The sequence below is a fragment of the Anabrus simplex genome, chromosome 3, assembly GCF_040414725.1.
Source record: "Anabrus simplex isolate iqAnaSimp1 chromosome 3, ASM4041472v1, whole genome shotgun sequence".
In the NCBI taxonomy this organism is placed as follows: Eukaryota; Metazoa; Arthropoda; class Insecta; order Orthoptera; family Tettigoniidae; genus Anabrus; species Anabrus simplex.
Genome location: NC_090267.1, coordinates 130,674,506 through 130,693,449, shown reverse-complemented (window position 1 = coordinate 130,693,449; position 18,944 = coordinate 130,674,506). Strand labels below are relative to the sequence as shown.

The following is an 18,944-nucleotide window of genomic DNA, read 5'->3' as shown; positions in this document are numbered from 1 at the left end:
CTCAGCTGATAGAAAAATACATATTTTCAAAAATGACTGAGCGAGTTGTCGTGCGGTTAATATCGCGTGGCTATGCGCTTGCATTCGGGGGATGGTGGGTTCGAATCCCACCGTCGGCAGCCGTTAAGATGGTTTTCCGTAGTTTCCCCATTTTTACACCAGGAAATGCTGGGACTGTACCTTAATTCAGGCCATGGCTGCTACCTTCCTAATCCTAACCTTTCCCACCCTGCGTCGCCGGAAACCTTCAATGTATTAGAGTAACTAGCATTTTTTCTAAGAAAGGAGTTCATAGTATGAAGACCAGATGGCAGCTGCGAGCACTGAATGCTGTTGCTGCTGTCTTACCAGCACTTACTACACAGATGCAGTAGGAGCGGTGACCAATGAGCCGTGAATCGGATCACTGTATCGATTCAGTAACGTGAACGGAATCAAATGACTCGATTCAGTAAAATGAATCGAATGTCCCATCATTATAGAGCATAGGTTCAGAGATGATGATGAATGTGACATTGATGGGAAAAGTACAAGAAAAAAGTAATTGGGTTAAATTACAGTTAACTAACGAGTATTTTACTCCATTACAAATTACCTACCTTTTCAACAAGCAGTCAGTAAAATTACACTTACAATTACTTCACAAAATGCTTGTCTTCAGGAAATCACTGACCTTTTCTCCTTTGTCTTTTCTTGTGAGGTTGGAGTGATATCAAAGTTTGCAAAGAAAAATATGTTACTACATTTCTTTTAAAAACATAGGCAGACTAAATGGCAATTTATTATTTTACTGGGCGAGTTGGCCATGCGGTTAGGGGCACGCAGCTGTGAGCTTGCATCCAGGAAATAGTGGGTTCGAATCCCACTGTTGGTAGCCCTGAAGATGGTTTTCCGTGATTTCCCCTTTTTCACTCCAGGCAAATGCCGGGGCTGTACCTTAAGGACATGGCCGCTTCCTTCCCACTCCTAGCCGTTTCCTATCCCAGCGTCGCCACAAGATCTATCTGTGTCGGTGCGACGTAAAGCAAATTAATTATTTCAGTCTAAATGGCTACTATCACTAAATGAGACTAAACATGATACTTGTAACTTTCAAAATGATATTTTCCCATAATTTTTATTTTAGTTAGTGACTTTTAGGATTTCAAATAATTTCCTATTTAAAGTAATTGGTTCTTAAAGGTCTCATTGCTAAGCCCCAACTTCTTGGGGGAAAGTATATCTTTGCATTTGCAGAAAAGATGTTCTACACGGGCACTTGAAGAAATACCTGTGTTTAATTTTAAGAATATTCCCAACATTGATGGATATTTTAGGGGAAGTTTGATGCTGTTAGAAGTACTGAACAGGTTTGTCTGTAGTATAACTGAGAAGTTATCTTCATCACCACTTTTTTTTTCTGTTTCTGTTTCCGTGTGATGTAATTATTACAATTTTATTTCCAGAAGTGAAACAAGCAAAAATTACATTTTGTGTGGAGTAATGATAAGTTAAAATTATTTAAAAAGTATCTGTTACAATTAATTCAGTTACTTATATTCAATTAATTCCAAACTCTGATTACTGCTGCTGCTACTACTACTACTACTACTACTACTACTACTACTACTACTACTAGGCTTATCTACATGTGCCAGTTTTGATATTCAAGTTTACTTTACCAGATGACAGAGAAACCAGAACTCAGTTGGCAAGTTATTACTGAGTGTTAATTAATTTTGTTCAATAAGTACCGAATGTGTCGTAAGAAATCTTTTTACATGCCAGCATCATACAACATGGACTGTTGAATGGATTCTTTTATCTCACCCTTCAAAAATATGACTACCTCTGCCAGATTTGAATCCGAGATCCAAAGGCGACAGCTAATCCACAGAGCTGCTTTTTGCTAGATATTCATATTGCCACTGAGAATGTATTTACAAAAACTGACATTTTACAAAATCATCAACATATTTACAGGAGCTGTTGTTTTCCGCAAGCGTTACTTTAAGTCCGCAGAGAAATCAGGTAGTCGGGAGGGGTGGGTTTTTGATAGCATTGATAAACTTGCTAGTTTATCTGGTTAAACTGACTAATGTCAATCAACTACTGAATATTTGTTTTAATGGAAGTTTCAGAAATTAAACAAATGAGTATATCAATTCAAATTATCAAAAAACAGAAAGCAGGATAGGAAATAAGAATTTTCTGTGGCTGTTGCTAACCTGGTGCAGCCTTTGTAAGGCTGACGAGGGTGGGCAGTTTCTGCCGTGTTTGGGAAATATTGTTATTGAGGTAGATAATAGTGTTTTGTGTGGTGTATGAGTTGCAGGGATGTTGGGGACGGCACAAACACCCATTCCCTGAGCCAAGGGGACTAAAAGATTAAAATCCTTGATCTGGCCAGGAATCAAACCTGGGCTCCCTTTAACCGAAGGCCTCTATGGTGACCATTCATCCAAGGAGCTTGACAGGATAGGAACTAACATGGGAAGAAACCCTGTAATGAAGGGAACAGCAGAAAGGTGAGATAAGGACAAACTTCATGTCTTCACATTCTACCATCTTTATTTTCAGATCTATTTCTTGTGAATCTTTGAAAAACTCACTTCATTAGTGGAGCAGGCATCCACTCTCTTTTAGGTGCCTCAAACTCTCTTAAAATAAATTTCTAGTTGTTCTTTCGGTTACTTCTGCCTACATTGAGTTTTCATTGTATTTATTTTTTTGTGAATGATCTGCCCGCCTTCCTAGCTTTCTGCCTTTGATAAAAATGTATAAGGTTAAATTGAGAAAAAAGAACATATTTTGAATATTGAATTTATTGGTGTTCGTACAGGTTTTTTGCTTTGTCGCACCAACACAGATATGTCTTATGCCGACGATGGGATAGGAAAGGTATAGGAAGTGGAAGGAAGTGGCCGTAGCCTTAATTAAGGTACAGCCATGGCAGTACAAAATATGCTCTAAAAACTAGCTAAATATGACATGAAGAGGTAAAATGTGACTTAAGCATTTTAGGTATAGTTAGCAAGTATTAGAGTATCACTAACAATAAACGTGTCAAAAAGTGATTAGCGATAACACAGCAGACACATTTAATCACACAAACTGACAGAGCTACAGTAGGTAAATTAAAACTTTGTTCTTCATTCAGTACCATATCCCTAAGGTGCAGTTTTCACTCTGTTTTCCTAAAAAGGAACCAAAAATTAAGTATTAGCATGCTTTCTGGTATTTGTCGGTGTACGTTTGTACAGCATTTCTTTCTCGGAATCATGTATTCTAAACCCGCTACCTATCTTTTTTGGGAAAAGAAAGAAAAATACATCTACTACAGTATTTTGAAATCCTGTATTTCAAAATTGACACTGATAACATGTTCCTTGTTAAAAACAACGCCTCAGTTTAAACAAAAATGCTCGAAATATAACCTTACATCACTAAAATGACCGAAATATGCATTTATATGCAACATAAAATTGCTTTACATGGCATCAGGGATCCATCATTCATACTTATTTTTCAGATTTCGTGTAAAATGACCTCAGGAAAGAAATACAACTTTTCCTTAACATCCACGCCTTACTCATATGTAATTTGTCTATCATTGGTGGGTGACTTCTATTTATAGCATTCATTTATTGAATTTGCTTTGTTTCAGTGGAGTTGGAATGTTGCTATGATAGCTGAAATTCCCCCTCTTGCATTTATTCCCAACTGTATGGTGCAGGCCAGCTATCTCAAACCAATGAGGTATGTATGATAATGGTGAGAGAGTTCTTAGTGTAAGAGAATTGTTCATAAATGGCATTGCTAACATTCCCAACTGTATGTACTGAGAGAGTGGCTGAGTGGTTTGGGTGAAATAGCTGTCAGCTTGCATCCTGGAGATAGTGGGTTCGGACCCCACTGTCGGCATCCCTGAAGATGGGTTTCCGTGTTTTCCCATTTTTCAAACCAGGCAAATGCTGAGGCTGTGCTTTAATTAAGGCCACAGTTGCTTCCTTCCGGCTCCTACCCCTTTCCTATCCGATCATCTCCGTAACACCCATCTGTGTCATTGTGACATAAAGCATATTGTAAAGTAAAAATAACTCTGTAGTGCAGTATATGTGTTTAAAAATATATATATTTGATGTCCTAGAGTCAATATTTGCAATTTGGAAGGAGTCCAGTGGTCTTAGGAGGGCACAAAGCAGTTTGTGGATTAATGAAATTTATTATAGATAAATATTTCTTGTGGTTCTTTATTTTTACCAGCGGTTTAAGATCACTAACATTTTACAGGTTTGTAGCAACACTAGGACGGAAAAGGGCTTTGAGTGGAAAGGTAGCAGTTACCGACTTAATATAAATATAGTTCCAGCATTTGCCTGGTGTGAAAATTGGAAACCTCAGAAAACAGTCCTTAGGGATGTCAATAGTGAGGATTGAACCCACCATCTCATGGATGCAAACTTACAGCTACACGGCCTGCACTGCATAAGTAACTTACTTGGCGTTGTTTACTCTGTCTTGGCTCCTGACATCTTATAAGAAAAAATCTTATCATATTTTGTTTGGTAACATTATCCCCTCTCTGTCAAAATTATTTGAAGGTGATAAGGGTGAAGAAATTTGGCATGTATTAAAGGAGAACATCAGCTTGAAATGATTTTGAATCACTGTCCTAAAGGCTTTTAAGCAGGACTACGTTTCCTTGTTTAAGAAGCGCTATTACAGTATATAACTAGGAATTTTGCCTGATTTCTGCTTTTTGGTTGTTGGCAGTTATGTAACGTCACTGTATCGAAGTAATGTTAATTTATTTTAGCGTAGAGAATAATACAATATTTATATTACTACAACTGTGTGACATCATAAATGCTCCATAAGGCAATGTCAGCTGTTGCAATTTTGGATAGTCGAGCATAACTTAAGAATCATTCATAATAATAGTATCCCACTACCGAATGGAGTGATGCTCCTCGGTTTAAACATAGATTCAAATTCCTTGCCAAATTTCCAATCTCTAAGGGAGATGATGTATTGCAACGACAGATCAAAAACCAGGTCTTCAACAAACACGCAGGTAGCAATGGGTTGATAATAGCCAGAGTGTGCTGTGGATCTACACAACATGAAATATTGCAAAAGGATAAGGAATGGAAGGTGAGCATAAACATTAAGTAAGGTATAGAAAGTATGATTTTGATATATAGGGCCTATTATTTTAAATGTCACCATTCATTAAACATACACTATGTGATCAAAAGTATTCGGACACCTGGCTGAACATGACGTACAAGTTCGTGGCGCCCTCCATCGGTAATGCTGGAATTCAATATGGTGTTGGCCCACCCTTAGCCTTGATGACATCTTCCATTCTCACAGGCATACGTTCAATCAGGTGCTGGAAGGTTGCTTGGGGAATGGCAGCCCATTCTTCACGGAGCGCTGCAATGAGGAGAGGTAGCGATGCCGGTCGGTGAGGCCTGGGACGAAGTCGGCGTTCCAAAACATCCCAAAGGTGTTCTATAGGATTCAGGTCGGGACTCTGTGCAGGCCAGTCCATTATAGGGATGTTATTGTCATGTAACCACTCCGCCACAGGCCGTGCATTATGAACAGGTGCTCGATCGTGTTGAAAGATGCAGTTGCCCATCCCTGAAGTGCTCTTCAACAGTGGGAAGCAGGAAGGTGCTTAAAACATCAGTGTAGGCCTGTGCTGTGATAGTGCCACGCAAAACAAGTGGTGCAAACTCCCTCCATGAAAAGCACGACCACACCATAACACCACCGCCTCCGAATTTTACTGTTGGCACTACACACGCTGGCAGATGATGTTCACCGGGCATTTGCCATACCCACACCCTGCCATCGGATCGCCACATTGTGTACCGTGATTCGTCACTCCTGTTAATGGTATTTGAAATTAATAGTGAATTGTAAGAGGTAGATGTTTGAGGTATGAATAAAAGATTGAGTTGGCGGATAATTTTGTATGAATAGTGAATTTCTGTGAGGGTGGCATGATGAGTGATTAAAGAGTGAAGAAAGGGAGGCAGTGAAGTATGGTTGGCAAATTGAGGTATGAATAGGAGATTGAGTTGGCAGTATGAGATTGAATAGTTTGATGGTAATTTTTGAGTTAAAGTTGCTAAGAGTAATTAGACGTGCTGGCAGAATTTAGGTGTGGAGTTTGATTGTGAATATATTTGAATTATAAGTGAAGGTAAGAGTGACGATGATTAAGAGGCAGATGTGGTGGTACGTAAAGAATGGAGTTAGTATTTAAGTGAGGGTGGTCTGAAAGTAAAATAAGAGGGGAGTGGTGGGGTTACGAGTGATTGTGTTTGTTAATTGTACATTAGGCTAAGAGTGTTAATTATGGTTAAGTATATTGAATTATAAGTGGTAACAAGGAAGTAGTTCACGGAGGAAGTTGCAACGTGAGGAGAATGTGTCACACTAACACGGCAGGTGTTGTAACGCTAAGGCTGGGTCAGCAAACCTGAGTATGTCAAGTAAGAGGATAATAGGTGTGGAATGTGCTTGGTTCGCGAGCCCAGTCAGGAGAGATATGAAGGAAGGTCTTTAACCTCCTTGTGCCGTTCTGCTGATCTTGTATTTTGCATTTTATGTTATTTTTATTTACATTTTGTTTATACAATTGCCGATCACCATGGCCTTCGGATCCCCGGAAGGGATTTGACCGTGGGCCACTTGATTATTATTATTATTATTATTATTATTATTATTATTATTATCATCTTATTTTATGTTATTTTTATTTTGTTCATACAGTTGTTGTATCACCATGGCCATTGGATCCCCGGAAGGGAGTTAACCGTGAGCCACATGATTATTATTATTATTATTATTATTATTATTATTATTATTATTATTATTATTATTATTATTATTTGTATCAATTTAGGAAGGCTCGGCTTGTGCCGGTAACATAATGGGCTGACTCGGCCTAAGCAAGGAGTCACCCTCTTGATTATGAAACTGCAGGTACATATATGTACAAATATTTACAACAGAAATAATTACAACATATACATTTATACAATAAATACAAACAACTTCGGACTTCTTATGTCCACGTTTTGGGAATCTGTTCTTCAGTATTACTGGAACTGCGGCCTGGAACTTCATGCTGTTTGGCGTGAGTCAGAGGAAAAGTCGTTCCTAGGAACTTTCTCACAATGTGGCAAGTGTTCAGGAGGGTGGCTTTCTGTAATTCTACGTATGTGTGATGATGCAGGTTTAATGCGGCCAGAGAGCTGTGCAAGCATTTTGGAATAACACCGGTACATGATATTACTATTGGAACTGTGGTGACTGACTCTAGTTTCCACAGGTGTTGTATTTCTATTGCCAGTTCTGTGTATTTTTATATCTTTGTGGCTATTATTGTTTGCAGATTGGAGGTATTTGGACAAGCAATTTCTATAAGGAATGCGGATCTTTTTGATTTATCAATTAGAATAATATCTGGCCTATTGTTGCTGAGCGTGAAGAGTTTTCCAGAATGGGTGGAGGTGTATATTTCCAATATGCAGTTGATGACTGAAGAAATCCACATTTTACAGAAAGTTTCAGGTGAATGATTTTTGCTACCTGATCATGTCGGTGCTTATAATCGGTGTTGACCAAGTGTGGGCAACCAGAGATGACGTGCTGTATGCTCTCTGTAGTTCTGGAATAGCAGCGGCAATTGTCTGAGACAACTGTTGGATCCTTCATGATAAATCTACGGTAGTTCCGTGTAGCAATTACTTGATCTTGGATGGCCAGAACAAATCCTTCTGTTTCTGGGAAAAGACCGGAGTAGGTCAGCCAAGCGTGCGACGCAGATTTGTCGATATGAGGCTGATCCAGTTCATGGGGATATTTCCCGTGAAGAGGTTTTTGCTTCCACATGGCCATATTCATCTCTTTTGTAGGTGGGGTAGAAACAGGCATTTCTGGCGACGACAGATTGAGAGGTGTATAGTTTATATCAGCTCTGCAAACAGCATGATGAAGACACGATGTATCAGCTCTCGAGTGGAAATATTCTCTTAGACTTGATATCAGATTGCTATGTAAATTGACAATGGATAAGAAGCCCCTACCACCTTCTGATCTCGGGAGTGTAAGACGTTCGGTTGCAGATTTAGGAGTACCGGGTGAGTGAAACTGCTGTTTTCGTTTGTAACTGCTGAAGTTTTGTTTGGGTCCATTTTATGATACCAAAGGAGTATGTGAGCAGTGGTACGGCGTACGTATTGGCTACTTTGGTAAGATGTTTAGCTGTCAGTTTTGATGATAGTACCTTGTTGAGACGTGTTATATATAGCTGCGTGACATTTCTCTTGATGTCAGCATGTTTCATACAAGTGCTCTGATGAAAACCGAGGTATTTGTACATTTCTTCTTCCTCCAGCTGTTGTATGGATTCGTCGCTTAAACTCGAAGGTATCCCTTGTGCTGAGTAGGATCCTCTGATGACAGTTTGGGTTCTGCATTTGTCCAATCCAAACCGCATGCCTATATCTGAAGAAAACGTCTTGGTAATTGAGAAGAGATGTTGGAGATGGGGTTTGGTAGAGGCATACAGCTTAATGTCATCCATATAGAGTAGGTGGCTGATTTTGAATAGCTCTTCTCGCTTATTCTTAATGCTAAATCCATACCCACTTGTGTTCAGTAGGTAGGATAGTGGATTTAATGCCATGCAGAACCATAATGGACTCAGTGAGTCCCCTTGGAAGATCCCTCGTCGTATTGGTATGGGTCTTGTTGCAACACTGCAGTTTCTTAGAGAAACGTGAAGTGAGGTGTTCCAGTCTGCCATTACCGTCTTCAGGAAGTGAATGATTGAAGGGTCAACTTTATATAGTTCCAGAACATGTATGAGCCAAGTGTGTGGTACTGAATCGAAGGCCTTTTGGTAGTCAATGAAGCATGTGTATAGGTTCCTGGATTTATGGTGTGCTTGTTCCAGGACAACAGTGTCGATAATCAGTTGCTCCTTGCACCCCTTGGTATTCTTCTTGCAACCCTTTTGCTCCTCAGCAATGATGTGGTTTTCCTCGCAGTGTTTCAGAATTCTGTTGGCTATTATAGATGTGAATATCTTATATAGAGTAGATAGACATGTTATAGGCTGATACTTTGCTGGATTTTGCAGATTTTCATCCTTTGGTTTCAGATATGTGATGCCAGTGCACAGGAAAGCTGGGAATGTTGCCGGGTTGTCTAAAAATTTCTGGAAATGTTGAGTCAGAAGGAAATGAGTACGTGTAAATTTCTTGTAGTAATAATTGTGTATACGATCAATGCCTGGGGCCTTCCAGTTCTGCAGTTTCTTGATGCTCTGTTGTATTTCTCCAATCTCAACAGCCTTGGTTGCCATATGCTTCACTTCATTAGTTCTATCTTTCAGTTCACTGATCCAATGGGCTTCCGCATTGTGCTCTATTGGGTTCGACCATACTCCCGACCAATAGCTGTGAATTTTTTCTTCGCTGGGCGTATTTCCATCTTGTGCTGCATCTTGTGTTCTCTCGTTCAGATTGTTATAGAACTGTTTCTCATTTCTTTCGAACATTGCATTCTGTGATTTTCTCTCTGTGGTGTTTTGGTATCTTTTGAAGCGCTTGGATGATGATGATGATTATTATTATTATTATTATTATTATTATTATCATCATCATTATTATTATTATTATCTTATTTTGTTTGTTTGTCTGTTTGATTGTATTTTTTGTCTAGTAAGTGAAGTTGGGAAACTTGATCTTGTCTAGGCTAGGCATGTTATTTTATCCATGAAAGGATCAATAAGGTTATAATACTGTAGATCTGGAGAAATAAATAAATCAATAAATAAATCGCTTTTATCTATCTACTAACACCGTGTACGTGGGCTTGTCCTTCTTAATCCGAAACTCTAAGATCAGACGTAAATTCAGGATTGCTTCACGTGTTCCTACGTTTCTTCTGAAGCCAAATTGATCTACACCCAACTCAGCTTCAACTTGTCTTTCCATTCTTCTGTAAATAATATGTGTAAAAATTTTGCAGGCATCAGATACTAAACTAATGATGCGGTAGTTTTCACACTTGTCAGCACCGGCTTTCTTGGGAATAGGTATAACAACATTCCGCCGAAAATCGGATGGCACTTCTCCTGTCTCGCACATCTTACACACTAAATGGAATAACCTTGCCATGCTGGTATCTCCTAATGCAGAAAGTAATTCAGAGGGAATGTCATCATTTCCAGGAACCTTGTTCCTATTTAGGTCTCTCACTGCTCTGTCAAACTCTGACCTCAAAATTGGGTCTCCCATTTCATCAGCATCAACAGCCTCTTCTTGTTCCAGAATCAAATCATTTACTTCTTTACCTTGATACAACTGTTGGATATGTTCCTGCCATCTTTCTGCTTTGTCTTCTTTCCCTAGAAGTGGCTTTCCATCTGAAATCCTAGATTTCCTTTCTCCAAAGGTTTCATTGATTTTCCTGTATGCATCATCTACCTTTCGAGTATTAAAAGAGAATATCCCATACTACTTATCTTCACAACTTAATTTCCTATCCTCTTTCCACCAGCATAACACACGCTCTGGCAGTACACTTCCTATCCCTCTCAGCAGGTCAGCAGCATTTAGCCGTTCCTTTGTTACAAATGGAGCTAGAATATGGAATTCTCTCCCCCACAACATTAGAGCCATAAAATCCTTAAATTCCTTCAAGTTGTCTTGCCGTGAGCATCTCCTCGATGTGTGCCACCAGGCTGAATGAATCTGGTAGAGTGAATGTGTGTATGAATGTACGTTTACTGTGCTTATGGTATTTAGTGTCATTCAACTTTTAATTTGTAACGATAGTTTTAAGACATGACAAAGAATATTTGTAGAGTTTGTTATTTTTTCATATTTTGTTTCTAGTTTGTAATGGTAGTTTTAAGATAAGATTATGAATATTTCTCTCAGATGTACAATGTTAATGAAGTGTGGTTAAGTGTAAGAGAGGACCATGAGTCCTAACTTCGCCACTACAAATAAAGGCAAATATAATACCTTTCCTACGACCATACAACCTTCGACATCCTTGCACTTCTCCTTCAGCCATTCTTCCTTAACAACCTTGCACTTTCTATCCACTTCATTCTTTAATCGCCTGTATCATACTTGCCAGTTTTCCCAATTTAGGTGGGAGACTCCCGATTTTCGACATTTTTTCCCGCCTCCTGATTATTCTATTATTTCTCCAGATTTTAGCTTATTTTTTTGGTGAGCTTTAAACATTTGTTTTCAAATCCCGCCAGTTCAGCTTTGTATGCAAGTGGCCGAAAGTCCTTCGCTCATTGGCTGTTTTGAAATGAAAAATATCAATGTTTATTAATACAAGAAATGCGCGTGAATGTGCGTTGTTTATTGAAACCTGTGTATCACAACATGTATATCGACTGTCAGTCTCTCGTGCTCATGTGCTAATTCCTGTTTGTTCGCATCAGTCTAGTCAATTCTAGAGACTAGTCACTGGATTTGGAGTCTTCTTTAGTAATTTAGTGACAAAATTTCAAAGATGGTGACTAGTGACTTTTCTAGAGATTTTAGGAGCCGTTTGGAGACAATTCTGGTGAGTTTTAATTTATCTATACTAATATTTTAAAGAGGAAAAATTTGTTTGTTTGTAACGAATAGACTCAAAAACTATTGAACCGATTTTAAAAATTACTTCACCTATAGAAAGCTACATTGGCAGTGAGTAACATGGGCGGTATTTTATTTTCGAAACAGTTCAAGGTGGGGGGGGGGTATATAAAAAAATAATAGGCTAATATAGGCAAAATATCGAATTTGTCGTATAAGGACGAGACAGAGCTCAATTTAATCCTCTTGACCCAAAGAACAAAACTCGGTTACGGGCCCTAAAACTAACTGTTACGGAGATATTGGCACCACACTACCCCTGCTCTAGGAATCGGATAAAGTAATGAACTGCCGTAACCATGGCAACGTCGGCTCCAGGATTCTACAGCAGCAAAATTATCTACAATAAATCACAAAATCCTAACATGTTACAGACATGAAAATTGATATTTGGAATCCCCTTTAACCCTGACAGTAACACGTCTATAAACGTTGCTTTGTTTACACCACATGTCTCGAAGAAAGGGGATAGTAGAGGCAAGGCCTTTATTAAGCTATTGCCTGGTGTGATGCAGAAAACCAGATGAAAGCTCACAGCTACATGACCAGAATGACAAAGCAAACTCGCTCGGTTCTATTCCTTTTACTTTGTTCTTTTTTTTTTTTTTAACCGTGTTGCAATTGGCTATTAAAGGCGTTGGCCTGCCAGGACAACTGTGCCGAGGTGACTGCTGTTCAATAAAATGGCCTGCAGATATGGGAGTGCCAGATTGTTAGCGTGACAGACATCCTCAGCTGTCTTGAGTGGCTTTCTTGACTGGGTCTGCTGCCTTATATCAAATAGCTCCTCAGGTGGTCTCACGGGGCCGAATTCACAATTAAAATCACTGGCTGGCCAGGAATCAAACCCAATGCCTCTGGATATGTGGCAGACATGCTAGCCGTACACCACAAGGCTGGCTGCAATTTTTGTAATGGGGTTAATATTAACCAGGATATTGGAGAATTCCTGTTTGGATCTTCCTCTGAATTACCTCTGCATCCTCCACTAATAAAATAATTTATAGCCTACTTTGTGCTTCAATCCATCTTTGCCTCAAACAAAAGACAAGGCTAGTTTAGTACAATTCTTTTCAGGCATTTTCACAGACCAACATGGAACTATGCATATTTTCAACTTTTGTTTGCCTGATTGAAGATAAAAGTCGTCTTTTTTCTACAAAGTTTGTCCCTCCTGGTAGCAGGGATCAGCTACGTGGATTCGTTGTCTCCTTGGACCGTGTCAGGGTGGAGATCGATGCTAGTCAGATCTTTGTTTTGAATGTCCTTTTGGTCTCCTACTGACGACTTTTAACATGTAACCCTTCTTTGCAATAGTATCGGCCCTTGTCCTTAGTACATGCCCAAACCATTGTAGACGGCTTTCGCGCACTTTGTCTTGAATCGCTACGGCGTCAAATCTCTCCCTGATGGTTTCATTGGAGATGCAATCCATATTAGTGATGCCAGCTGTCCACCTCAGCATCTTTGTCTTCAAGACGCCCAATTGACGCTCTTTGTCTCAGTTGTAGTTGGCCAACATTCGCAACCATACAGTGCAACCGATTGGATGACAGTATGATAGGTTTTTAATTTGAAATTATCTTTCATGCTCCGGTCGCAAGTAATGCCAGTCATTGTGCGCCATTTCATCCAGGCTGCGTTTATCCTTGCATTGACTGCTTTGAAAAGTTGGCCATCATCGGCGATCATAGAGCCAAGATACTTGAATTTTGTCTCTACAGCAGATCCTCGCTGTCTACCTGAATGCTTCAGATTGCTTGTGGATTTGACATCACATATTAAGTCTTTTTACAGAGGCGCAGGCCATATAGCACTAGCCGATCGCTCCATTCTTGGGTTTGCCATTGCAGAGCAATCTGGGTCTTGGAGGTCAACATGATATCGTCAGCATAGAGAAGCGTACATGGCAAAGAATGGTGCAGATATGCTGTTAGTGTCTTATCACTAGAATGAACAAGACCAGCGATAACGTTAAACCTTAGTGAATGCTGATGGTGGTGGGAAAGTCACTGGATGCTTCTGCAGCAGCCTGAATATAACTCCTTGGGTCTAAATAAAGCAGCTGCACCCAGTTAACAAGGTATTCTGGTACGTCTTATCTTCGCAGTGTTAGCCATATGAGGTCATATGGCATACCCGATCAAAGGCCTTCTTGAGGTCCAGGAAAGTGAGATCGATTGGTTTGTTCTTCTCACAATGTTTTTTCAACCAAGAGCCGTGCTTATCAGTTGTGCCACAGTTCTGCACAAATCCAGCTTGGTTTCTGGTAATCTCAACGATCTCGTGAATCCTTTTGTCAAGAACACATTTGATAACCTTCATCTCACAACTCAAAAGTTGAATCAGGCAGTAATCAACACATTCAGCTGGGCTCCCCTTCTTTTTGAAGATGGGTATGGTGATGCTCTTTTGCCATTGGTCGGTGTTTGAGCCTATTAAATGATCTGCTTGAAGAGTCATGCTAACCTTTTTTGCTGCATCGCACTGTTGAGAGTACCATAGCTCTGCTGGAAGATCATCCAGGCCAGTAGCTTTCTTTGGCTTCATTTCTTTCAAAGCAGCCTTGACCTCTTCGATATTGATATCTATTGACAGGCCTTCTACAACTGCAGTGACTGGAATTGGTGGATTGAGAAATTCCTTAGTTGAGACCTTCTCGAAGTAGCTCTGCCAGCGCTCTCTTGCCTTTTTCCAATCAACCAATAAGTTTCCTGTTTCAACATTGATGCCATAGAAGCGCTGGATGTCTTCTGTTTTGCGATGCCTCGCTTTGGTTAGTCAGTATAATTCTCGCTCGCCTTCATGCGTCAAGTTTTGCGTAAAGATCTACAAAATGTGTAGTTTTTGTTGTAGCTATGATCTTCTTTGCATTGCTATGGGCTGTCTTGTAGTTGTTCCAACGAGACTGTATCTTGTCAGCAGAAAACTCGTGCCAAAGCCGTTTCTTCTTTTGAACGACATTTCTGACATCACTCCAGAGCCATGCGTCTGTCAGTTTTTTGCCATCCTGGCTTTGTTGCTCCAGGAACAGTACGTGGAGTATCACAAGCAGCCTCCTTAAGTTTGATCCAACTCTCTTCGACTGTAGTAATCTGTGGCAGTGTTATTCTGAGGAACATCAGCCTCTTTTTGCTTGAAGTGCCACCATTTGATTCTTGCTGATCCTGTTTGAAGGGCGTGTTTGGAATTCGGTGATTTGATACACAACTTGCAGACAACTGGTTGATACTGCGTTGCAACAGTTTCATTTGGCACAGCCTTTGTGTCTAAAACATCTTGAAGATCTCAACACCTGACGAAAATGTAATTTATCTTCATTGCCTTTGTGCCGTTGTAGTACTGTATGTAATTAAATGCGATTCACACTTTTTGAACCAGGTGTTCGTGATGACTAGGTCGTGGGCTTCTGCATAATTGAGGATTCATTGGCCATCATCATTCTTTTTCCCACAACTACGTCCACTTGGGCTGCATGATCTTCCTTTCTGTGACCATATGTTTGATTAGATCACCAGCAATAATCAGATAGTCTTCTAGAGATACTTCGGTGGTTTTCTCTTCAAGCATCTCCCAGAAAGCGTCTTTTGTTGTTCGAGGCAGACATATCTGTGGGGTATATGCACTAAGAAAGTGTACTTTTCTTCCATCTTCAGTTTAGAAGATCTTCATTCAGACAGTCATCATACCGTTGCTCATCAGAGATACAGCTGTCAAACTTTGCTAATACAACAATACCAATGCCACTGATTGCTCCACAGGTATCATTGTATATCAGTTTGTACCCACATGTGATGTCGTTTGACTCTTGTCCACTCCATTGTGTTTCCTGAACTGCACAGGCATTGAACTGATAAAACAAAGTAAGCAGCAATACTTCAGAAGTTACAGAAGAAATGGCAATTGTATGTTACACATACACGATACATAGGTAGATAGACAAATTACAAGGCCTTTTGGTTATTTTCCATTTTCTTTTAGCCAATTGTTTTATGTTGTTTTCAAATTTTGCAAAATTGACTGCCAAGCTTTTTTCTCTCTCTCTCTCTCTCTCTCTCTCTGTGTCTCGCTCTCTTAACTTGACAGATGCTGCATTTTTGCTGCTCCTTATTACCTCTCAAAGAAATGTCTGGGGATTCTCTCCCCTCATGTTCTATCTACCCCTCACCCTCATATCTCCACCTGCAATTTAAAAAGTGATGGTTTCACCTTTCTGTAGGTTCCAGACTGGAGGCAGTATTCTGGCTGGGAAATTGGCTCTAGAACGAGGGTGGGCCATCAACATTGGAGGAGGCTTTCATCATTGTAGCAAGGACCGAGGAGGTGGTTTCTGTCCCTATGCAGATATCACACTACTCATACAATTCTTATTTCAACATGAACAGAGGAGAGTGAAGTTGGCCATGATTGTGGATTTGGATGCTCACCAGGTAAATGATGTTTTGGTTCTCTCTCTCTCTCTCTCTCTCTCTCTCTCTCTCTCCCCCCCCCCCCCCCCAGTGTTTCAAAAATCTACAAATCTTTGCCTTTCAGTAAGTACTCAATAATCGGCTTTCTGGATGATGCTGCTGCTATATACAGTACTTTCCCTTGTAGGAATTTCCCCCTTTTGTAGTAAATTTTTAATTTCCAAATTCCTTACAACCCTTTTTTATACCATAAATATCAAAACCATTGATTGTACTGTATGGACAAACCCAAGTGCTTGCATAATGTTAAATGTTTTTCTGTAATTAGGGAAATGGACACGAGCATGATTTCACTGACCATCAAAATGTCTACATCCTGGATATTTACAATGGTGGCATCTATCCTCGGGACAAGAAGGCTAAACGAGGAATTCGGCGTGGAGTTCCCCTTCCACACCTCACAGAAGATAGAGAATATCTACATCAAGTTGAAACGTGAGTTTTCATGTTAATGCTATATTATAGAATCTGTAATTTTTTTGAATGTTTTGTACTTTAAGGAAATAAAATTTGTTTCAGGTTTTATTAGGATGTGTATTCCTTCAGAATGGTGGTATAGCAAGTGAAATTGAATCAGTGTTGCAAAGCTAATGAATGAATGAATGAATGAATGAGCTTGCAGTTTCAATCAGTGGTATTCTATAAGAAAAAAGTGAGCTCTCAAATAAGTTTATCTTTTTACGTCAACCTGTCTTCAGACAGACTTCACTATATGGGAGTGATAGCTGGATGAACTCAGGATATCTTATAAGTTGGAAGTAACTAATAAGAAAGTGGAAAGAATGATTGCTGGTACAGACTGATGGAGACAGTGGTAAGGGGTTACTCAGCAGGATGAATTAAAGGTTAAGTTAAAAATAAACTCATTGACTGTAAAGAGACTGTTTGGATTGCAGCCATGAATGAAATGGATATTGAACTAAATAACCTTGGTTTTCATAAGAAAACATACATTGTGCAACATCTCCCAGCTAGTTCTGAAGAAAAGATAGTGAATTTTCACAGATTTGTTATTGGTGTGCACCACAAAAATGTATATGTACTCTTGCAAATTAGTAATACAGATCTGATGCTAGTATATTTTGAAATAATGCTTCTTCAGACTTATAATGAAGCTTATGACACAATGAATTCTTCTTCTACTGCTTACCACACGTGGATTTGGCTATGTTTTACAGTCAGATACCCTTCCCCACACCAACCTTATGTGGAGGTCTTTATTCACTATTGTGTGTTTCTTTGATGGTTGGTTGTGTGATGTATTGTGTATGTATGAAGAGAAGAGTATTGCGGCAACTACAGACATCCATTCCCCGAGCCAGAGAAACTAACCATATATGATTAAAATCCCCAACCTGGCTTGGGAATCGAATCCAAGAGCCTCTGATACAAAGGCCTCTGCGCTGGCCATTCAGCCAAGGATATGTTGCAATGAATTGCTTCATAATTTTATAGTGTACTGTATTATGGTATTTACAGTTTCACTGTAGACATTTAACATACACAAACACACATACAATTTTTTTTTTAAATTTCCACTCCTAAAATTAGGGCACGGGGTTGTTCGATGGTGGAATTATTCATCCATCTTTGTTATAGACTATTTTGTCTTTCAGCATTCTGTCAGCAAGCCTCTGGGAGTTAACTGATTGCCTCCATAATCCTCTATTTGCTCTTTAGGGTAGTTAAGTTTCAACCCTCTTGCCATTAAATAGCTCAAATAAACCATCTTTTTTTTCTCCTTCTGCTTCTCACCTCTATGCTGCATTCATTATTCTTCTAGGTAGCCTATCAAAGGGCTAAGTATGGGAAGGAAGCAGCCATGGCCTTAATTAACAGCCCCAGCCTCTTGTAAAAATGAGAAAACAATCTTCAGAACTGCCGACAATGGTGTTCAGACGTATCATCTCTCGAATGCAAGCTCGCAGCTGCACACCACTAACCGCATGGCTTGATACATACAAATATATGTCTTGATATGACACTTGTTTTTTGCTTTCCAATACTCTGTCCCTTGCTTGGTTATCCAAGATTCTTTCGAGGTTCTTAGCTGTATGGGGGATCAGTGCCGCTCCTCTGTAGTTTTCACACTGCTTTTCTTAAATATTCGTATTATGACCCCTTTTACTTTCCATATCACTCTGAAGAGTCTGTACAACCACTGTAGACTGATTGCTCCTGCTGTTGTTGTAATTTTTATAGTGACATTATCAATTCCTGCTGCCTTACCTCATCTCATCGTCTTGGTGCCCCACTCAATTTCTGCCATGGGCACCTCATTTCCCTTATCTTCTGGTAGCAATGAATCCGATATGTGGACTTCTCCCTCTTGTTCATTGTAAAGCTGCTCAGATTATCTTTCCACTGTCTGCAATATATCCTACTGCTTTTAATTTTTTATAAAATTGGGACTTTCACCTCAGTTTTTCTTGTTTGTACCCACTGACATCATCTTGCAGAGAACCAGAGAATTTTTGCCACCATTCCTTTTTCTCTTCTTGAGCCGCTTTGGGGTATTCTTTCTTGAAATTCCTGCATTCTGTCTTACATTCTGTTGTTCTGTTCCTCAGACTTTTTTTGCCCACATGATTGTTTCTTTCGTTGGACTATCTTTTACCCTATCATTCAACCAGGGCATTTCTTGGTCTTTCTTTCTTCCTTCCTGATACTCTTCCACAGGTCTTTTCTGCTGATTCCACCATGGGTGTTTTAAAGTATGCCCATTCTTCTTCTGCCCTTCTGATATCTTCCTTAGGTAACCTTGTTTTTATGTGTGCCTGAAATTTTTCTTTTATTT

The 18,944-nt window shown here is 39.6% G+C and overlaps 1 protein-coding gene across 1 annotated transcript in view; it reads left to right on the top strand.

Annotated features, from left to right (window-relative positions):
• Nucleotides 1–18,944, top strand: part of HDAC11 (Histone deacetylase 11) — a 52,271-nt gene that overhangs the window by 17,277 nt on the left and 16,050 nt on the right. Inside the window, exons 5-7 of the mRNA XM_067144204.2 lie at nt 3,647–3,738; nt 15,898–16,108; nt 16,416–16,582. Coding sequence (XP_067000305.1) covers nt 3,647–3,738; nt 15,898–16,108; nt 16,416–16,582 — 470 coding nt within the window. The remainder of the gene's footprint in view (nt 1–3,646; nt 3,739–15,897; nt 16,109–16,415; nt 16,583–18,944) is intronic.